This window comes from Corvus brachyrhynchos, unplaced genomic scaffold, assembly GCF_000691975.1.
Source record: "Corvus brachyrhynchos isolate BGI_N302 unplaced genomic scaffold, ASM69197v1 scaffold61, whole genome shotgun sequence".
Classification (NCBI taxonomy): Eukaryota; Metazoa; Chordata; class Aves; order Passeriformes; family Corvidae; genus Corvus; species Corvus brachyrhynchos.
The window spans coordinates 47,955-55,647 of NW_008236478.1; the positions used below are offsets into that span (position 1 = coordinate 47,955).

Here is a 7,693-nt window from a genome sequence, read left to right on the forward strand (position 1 = left end):
ACCACGGCAACGTGCACCCGCTTCACCGACGAGTACCAGCTCTACGAGGAGCTTGGCAAGTACGGAGCCTGCTGTGCGACCCGCGCCGCGCCCCGCCGCCCGCCCCGGCCCCGGGACCCACCGGCGCTGCCGGGAGCACTGTGCCGGCGACCCGGCTCTCCCGGGAGCTGGACGAGGATTAGCTGTCGCGCTGTAATCCTTTTCTCCAGACCCCCGTCCACCCTAGCGGCACAGCCCCCGGAGGGAAAGGTGTTCCTGCCCTCCTGGGTCGCCCCGCAGCCTGTCTTGGGCTGCGCGCTCCTGTTGCACCCCGAGATTCCCTCTCTTCCCTCCTTTCCTTCCTCGGGACCTGGCTGCCCTGTTCTCCTCCCCGCACCGTCTCCCAGCTACACGTTGCTGTTCTCTGCAACTGTTTCTGCGCTGGGACGCGACACTGTTACAGTCACTCCTCGATGCTTCAGTCCCCACTTCCTTGTCCCTGTGAAAGGACCAGGTGCTGCTGCACCGCGCTTCTCCTCCCTCCCTGCTTCCCTCGCTTCTTCCCTCCCTCTCTCCGCACTTGTCTCCGCATTGGCAGACTTGCTGCTGCACCCTAGGAGAGGGCTTTGCAGGGGAGCCCAGTTGGGCAGGAAAGCAGAGTAGAAAGGGCCAGGGTAGGATTATGGGGACGGTGCTTTCGTGGGTGCTGCTGCTCGCTCCCTCCCTTCCTGCACCAACTGCTGGGCTCTGCTGCATCTCTTCTCTCCAGCCCGGTGTCCCCGTCCCTCCCCACACTGCTGCAGCTGTGTGTCACCAAGCCCGGGCCCCGGTGTTGGTGCTCACCTTGATGCTCATTGGTTTGTATGTAGAGGTTGAGGAAGGGGATAAAAAGGCAGGACTCCGCAGTATTGGAGGGATTCAAGCTATTTTAGGCTCCCTGTAGGACTAACTGTATGTGGGGCCCTTGTGCAGCTTCTGTTCCCCTTTCTCATAGTTGAAATATGTACATTTGCCCTTAGACACGGGTTTGTATTCCTGATCTGAAGGACTGCTAGTTTTCTCATATTTGTCCTTTTCCCTTTTCAGATCTTTCCTGTAAAGCTAGTTGTTATTCTTTACCCACCATGTTTGGTTTTTTGTTTTTAAAAAATATGGGGCTGTTTTCAAGTGCTCATTGTATAGTCCTGTAGATTTTCAGTCTCTATCTTTTCACCTTGGTCTCTGTTGTATTCACTCTTTTTCCTCACAGAAATCCTTCTTCTCTCTCTCTCAGACCTCTTCTCCAAGAGGAATTCTCTTTGGAATAGTTATAATAATAGTTTCAGCTTGAGAAAATGTACAAAGCCTCATAGTTTTCTACTTACTTCATTAATAGGTACATGCTTATCCCCCTTTGCAGGTGGGTTGAAGGATATAAGAGAACTAGTAACTTTTTCAAAGTGTTGCAGTGATTTGTGACTGAGCTTGCACTTGAACATGGGAGAAATGAGTCCTGGTTTTGTGCTCTGGCTGCCAGGGATGCTGTCTTTGGGAGATGGACTTACTGGCTAGTGTTCACAGCACCTTTCTGGGCTGTTTGACTCCTGTTTATCAATCCCTTTATGTCCTGTTTCTGTGGCTGTATGGTCTCTTTCTCCCCACACAGTGTGCTCTTCCTACTGCGCTGTCTGTGAGGGGGCTTGAGGAGTGTTCAGGAGGCTTGAGTACCATATAGACTTAAGTTTTTTGCTGATGAGACAGCATGCATTGTTCATCAGATTCTCAGGTGTTGTGTCCCTCCTCTGTATGTCTTCTGCCCTGTCCTTAATCTGGTCCGTTCTTGGGACAGGAATTATTGCTATTATATTCTCATTTTCAGTTTCATAGCACCTACCCTCTTTATTTTTCTTCCAGGGGAGCCTTCTCTGTGGTCCGCAGATGTGTAAAGAAAAATTCTTCACAGGAATATGCTGCAAAAATCATCAACACCAAAAAACTATCAGCCAGAGGTTAGTGTCTCTATATACCTTTCTTCTGTATATTAATAGAAAAATACTTCACCGGAGTTGAGGCTGTAATATATTTAAGGGATCTGTACTTTCTTGTTTCAGTCATTATTTAAGCATTTCAAAATAATTGAGTTGTGTGGCACAGAGGAGACTGAAAGAAGGTAGTGTGGGATGATAGAAAAATTCCTGTGTCTGGAAATGGATACTCTGTAAAGTGATGTTGTCTTTTTTCTTCTTGAGATCTTCCTTCTTCAAGCTGAGCTAGAGGTAGATTCATCTATGTGTGTGTGTACCAATCACTCATAATAAAGAGAAGTGTTGCAGACTTATTTTGCTGAATGTCTTTTTTACCTAGGAGATCTGTCTTACCAGAACAGATGTGATTATTTTTTTGAAAGATAGATGCTATATGCCTTGCTCCTTTCATGCTGTAGTTAAAGGTGGTGTGTTTGGAAACTAAAAAGTCTGCCTTCAACAGCAGAAATAGGTTGGATGGAGAAATCTTTCCAATTTAACTTCTCGACATATTAGAACAAGGGGTTTGTGCTTTCTAAGTCCTGGAGACTTACAAAACCTGAAACTAGACTGTAGTGTTATGAAAAGAGAAAAGATCTTAACTGTTCTCCCAAGCTGTTAGTCTTCTGTTTTCCAGGGACATACATATGCACAAAGGGTAGTAGACCATAGAGTATGAAGAAAATAGGGAATCACTGCAGGGATTAAAATTGCCTTGTGGGTGGGGTGGATGAGGACAATGAGAGAAACTGAACTGCAATGAAAGATGCTGCAACAGGGAGTGCAACAAGTTGAGATGCCAGAGGCAACTGTTTCTAGAAAAGGTGAACAAGAAAAGTTGTAAATCTTTAGAGGCCTTTCAGGTTTGACAAAATTAATGTATGAAGCCCTTGACTATCTTGCTAGTGGAGTAGAGGGCTTAATACTGGGGTTGACTGAGAAATGAAAGAGAAAAGCGGGAGGAGAAAGCAAATGATCTTAATAAATGATTTAGAAGTGAATAATGTTTTGCCTAATCCTTACAAAAAAGAAAAATAGAATATGTATTCTCCTTTTTGCCAGAATGTGAAACGTGATGATAAGAGCAGAAGACGGTTTGAAGAACAGTGAAAAATTTCCATTTACTGTAGTTTGTATGAAGAAGTAGTGTCAGTGGTAGTATGCTGTCAAGCAGTGATTTTTCTTTTCTTTTTTCTTCTTCTTTTTTTTTTTTTCTTTTTTTTTTTTCTTTTTCTACTTCTGGAAGCAAGCATATGTGCTAAGGTGTTTAGTATTTAGCCTGAATGAGGTCGTATTGGGGGCCAACCAGTGGAGCCCTGGATTGTTAATGATTGTTGATCTGGGCTGCAGATCTTTTGAGAATCAGTGTCCCCTCAATGGTCACGTGACAGTGCCTGCTGATGTAGGTGGGATATCCAATCTCTTGAGTTCAAAATTAGTTCAACTTAATATGGGAGAGGTTTGAAGAGCGGCTTTGCTTTGCTGATGGCCATTAATGCTGTGTTTGCTCTGCAGACTTCCCTGTCCGTCCTGTAGTGAGGACTAAAGCTCAGGAGAGCCATTTCTCAGATGTTAATGGACACCAGGCCGCTTTGAGAAGGGAGTGGGCAATTTGATAAACTGTTCGCAAAGGATAAACTGTTATCTTACAAAGGACAGAGTATTGAAGTTAATGGGAAAAACTGCAGGCTGAATATAGTTGAAGCAAAATTCAAAAACATATTAGCTGAAGTCCAAAATGCTCAGAAAAACTGATTGAGTCAATTTTGAAGTGTTTGGTCACTCAATGAGTTATAGAGGGAGAAATATATAGATTCTAATTGTTTTTCGTAATAAGGGGATGACAGTTTAATGACCCAACAAGTAGGAAAAGTAAGTATGGGTGAATACAGGGCATGTTTTGATCTATACTTACTATTTAGATTTCTTACCTTCCTATAAATAAAATACATGAAGGCTGCTAACCTGGTTTTCAGCTACTTAACTTGAGGAAGCTGGCAATGTTATACTTAAAAACGTATTGGTTAGGTAGGGTAAGTGTGAGGAGAACCAAGAAAGAAAATGTATGTTTCTGCTAGTACAGAAGAATATCAGAAACAAGGGACTGATCAGGTTGTGTTGAAGTTTTAACTGAGGACTGAGAAATCTGTGAAAAGTGAATAGTGACTTCAACCGAATATGTAGGTTCCTCAGTTATTCCAGCTGTGTTTGCTGAGAGATCAAGGGGTAAGTACAAAAAGTACTTACAGTAAAAGACTGAGTATTTTGATAGGAAGTTAGTGAATTCACCTTGGAATAGGTCTTTAAAGCATTGAGGGAAAAATGTGTGCTATTTAGACATTGCAGCTGTAAATCAGTGATTAGGGAGATTCAATTCAGCAACGTGAAAATGAAAGTCTCGGGAAAAGGCGTTTTAGAAAGCTGTCTCCCTGAGGAGCAGAATTATGGTGTTAATTCTGCAGCATCCTGGATATATGTTGCCTGATGTGTCCTTTCCCCAAGCTGGCACTTCTCCTTGGGGTGTCCATGTCTCTGCCCATCAGTACCTCTGCCCGGGGCTCTCCTGTGCACCCAGCTGCATGCTGTCCATTGCACAGGGTAACTCACCCTCTTGACCTGCCTCCCATGCTGCTGGTTTTCTTCTAGGCATGGTCACAGAGCCAGAATATTCCCTTATTTGGGGACAGCCAGCCCCTCTCCAACTTAAGCATAGCTACATGTAACATTTTTTACTATCCCTAGCAGAATTTGAACCTGTATGGACACCTGATGCAGTAACTGCTACTTCAAGAGTCAGCATCTTGCTGCTGCTGCAAAGTATGTACAGCCCATTGCTGCTTCACAGAAGTTTTGCCTGCTGTAGTGCTTTCCTTGATTCTGTTCAAGGCAATGGTAATAGAGCCTTGCTCTCCTCCTGCAGTACTTCTTGTTACCTTTGTTTTTCAAGACTCATGATGAAGAAATACTAGATAGCTTACTGGGAAGTGCTGAAAATGAGGAAGAGGAATGCTTCAGGGTGAATTATATGCAATTAAAGGGTAAAGACTTGAAGAGGCATGGTGTTTTACAGGGCTTCTCTGTGAAAGCAAGGAGAATGGATGGGGTGCTGGTCCTAACAGCTTCAGTCTAGTAAATTTCACCCTTCGTAAGATACCAAGTCAGCTGTTGAGAGGAGAGTCTCTTTTTTATACTGTCTATGATTTTTGGATGCCTGTTCTCTCTTAAATAAGTTTTGTCAGTAAGAGCTGGTCTAAATTGAAATTCATATTTTGACTTTAATGAAGTATTTGCTATTATTCATGTTGTGTTGATGCTTAACACTGCCCAGTGAAGACCATGCCAAGAAGTTTAATGTTAAATAGGGTCCAAATGCTTGTGGAAAGGGAGAGGAAACAGACTTCACCCTAGTCAGCATTGAGCTGACATATAAGAGCAGTGGTTATTACACATGGGGGAAATACAATGCTTCAGTCATCCGAAATTCCTATGGGATTGAATGCACAGACTTTTACCAGCACTACGGGTAGAGGGAAGTAATAACTGTAATTTTTTGAAAGTTGTCTTGTGGCTTCCACCAGAATACTTTTTGAACATGAAAATTCATAGCAAGTAGTACTACAGTGAAGTTCAAATAAAGTAAAATTACTTGCAGTGATCAAAAGATCAAGAGAGAAGTAGTAGCTTTAGTAGCAGTAGGGAAATATCCCCAATTTGACTTGCCAGCATATACTTCAAGAGAGTCTGGCTGTGGAAAGAGGTAGGCAGAGCTTTAGGATTTGATAATTTTTAGTATGTTTTTTATACCAAATAGTATTTAGTGATCCTGCCACCATCTGTAGTATTTCTGCCCTTTTTTTTAAGTGCAGGGGGAAAAAATCTCTGTGTATTACATCTACTGTTAAATTTAATTTGCTGTTGAAAAAATCTGTATCTTTTAACTCCTGCAAGTGACATCTCTTGATGAAAAAATTAAAAACAGCTGTCTTGTAAGTTAGTCCACTTCACTGTGTTCTCCTTACTGTGGCTTTGCTCTTGACTGTGAAATAGAGGTGGCTTCTCTCCCTGTTCTTCATCTTTCCAAATTTGTAAACCGGATAAAAATTTGCAGTCTACCCAGTTATTTTGTTGTTGTTCCTGTAGGAGATTATGTGGATTGTGGGAGGAGCAGGGAATTACTTCTGTGTATCAAACCCCAACAGGAAAAAAGCACTCTCTATACTTCCAACTCTGCTTTTTTTCCCACACCACTATTGTCCTGGCTTTTGGTTCTGTAGTGGTTGCCGATTTGGGCTTTACAATGTGTTTTGTCGAAGGTGTCAGAAGTAGTTTCCCTGGACGCTAAAACGTAGAGCTTGAATGCTGCAGAGGATGTTTAGCAGCATTAGTTCCTAACATCTTTCTTGATCTGTTCTGTACGTGTTCGTAGCTGCTGCTTGCATTAGGACTCCCTGGGACTGCTCTTGCGGCTGCCAGGCTTTGAGTCCCGTGTGGGGCACCACACACCACTGGAATTGGCTGCGTGCAGGGCGCTGCACTGCAGCGGGGCCACTGGCTCTGCCAGGGCGGGCAAGCCCAACACCGGTCACAGACGGCTCAAGCGCAAAGCCAGACTCGTGTAGAAATGTCCTGTGATAGGTGCCCTCTGTGTGTTCCTGTGTTTGCAGGTTGAGGACAAATGTCCTTTCTTGCAGGGAATGGCAAATCAAACCGTGTCTGCTCAGCTGAGCAGCCAAATCAGGTCCAGTCATTTGGTGTGGGAGAGAAGCTGCCCTTCCTGCAGCATGGGCTGAGTGAAGAGCCTCCCTGCACCCCAGCTCCACCCCGTGCCTCCTCTTTGTTGCCTGCAGAAGTCTGAGAGATGCTGTGGTTAGGGAGCATATATTGCGGACCAGCTGCAGTGGGTTGGAAATGTTTTGGAAGTCTTTGCACACATGGAGGGAAGTAGGGAGCAGGGCAGAGCCTGCTGCACACCCCCCAGAGGGTATGAGGCTGGGAACTGCCTGGTGGAGCTACTGTAAGATGCTGGGTGCTAAGGCATGGGGGCTGTAGGGGAGAAATCAGTGGGGTGGGCTCATGGGTAGCAAGTGGCTGAACTCTTCACTCTGCACCACAGCATACAAGTGCGCCAGGGGCTGGTGGTGAGGCGCCTCAGCTGGTATCAGAAACAGCAGCCCTCTACCTCCCATCAGCAGCCTGCCTCCCCCTCTTCTTCCTACCTGCCTCTGCTTGCAGTCCCCTGCATAGGGGAAGAGGGGTTCAAATAGTGTATATATATACCACTAGGGGAAATTTCATTGGAAGAGGTGTTTGGAGAAGAGGAGGGCTTGTGCAAAAGAAGAGACCCTGACCTCAGAGGAGAGGTTGGAGCTGGGAACTTAGTGGGGAGCTGCTGACGGTTGGCCTGGCTTTTTGCGTGCCCCAACATATCAGTACAGGCAGGAAAATGCCCTGGAGTGAGAGCCAGCAGAGATTGTTGGGGTGGCGAGTGGTGCATGCCTTGCTTTACTGTGGCTCACTATGGCCAGAAACTGGCTTCCTCCCACTGTGGATGTTAGTGATGGTTGGGGTTACCCCAGGCTGCCTCTCAGTTTACGCTGTATATTTTATAAAGGAGCTGGAACAGAGCAGACAGGATTTCAGCTTGTGTCTGTCTTCTCAGTGGTCACATTGAGTATTAAATTTCCGGCATTAATCATGGGGGGGGGGGGGGG

At 45.1% G+C, this 7,693-nt stretch overlaps 1 protein-coding gene across 1 annotated transcript in view; it reads left to right on the forward strand.

Annotated features, from left to right (window-relative positions):
- CAMK2G (calcium/calmodulin dependent protein kinase II gamma) overlaps nucleotides 1-7,693 on the forward strand; it is a gene marked incomplete at its 5' end in the record, with an annotated part of 120,548 nt that continues 112,855 nt past the window's right edge. The window contains 2 exons of the mRNA XM_017725849.1: nucleotides 1-59; nucleotides 1,873-1,967. Coding sequence (XP_017581338.1) covers nucleotides 1-59; nucleotides 1,873-1,967 — 154 coding nt within the window. The remainder of the gene's footprint in view (nucleotides 60-1,872; nucleotides 1,968-7,693) is intronic.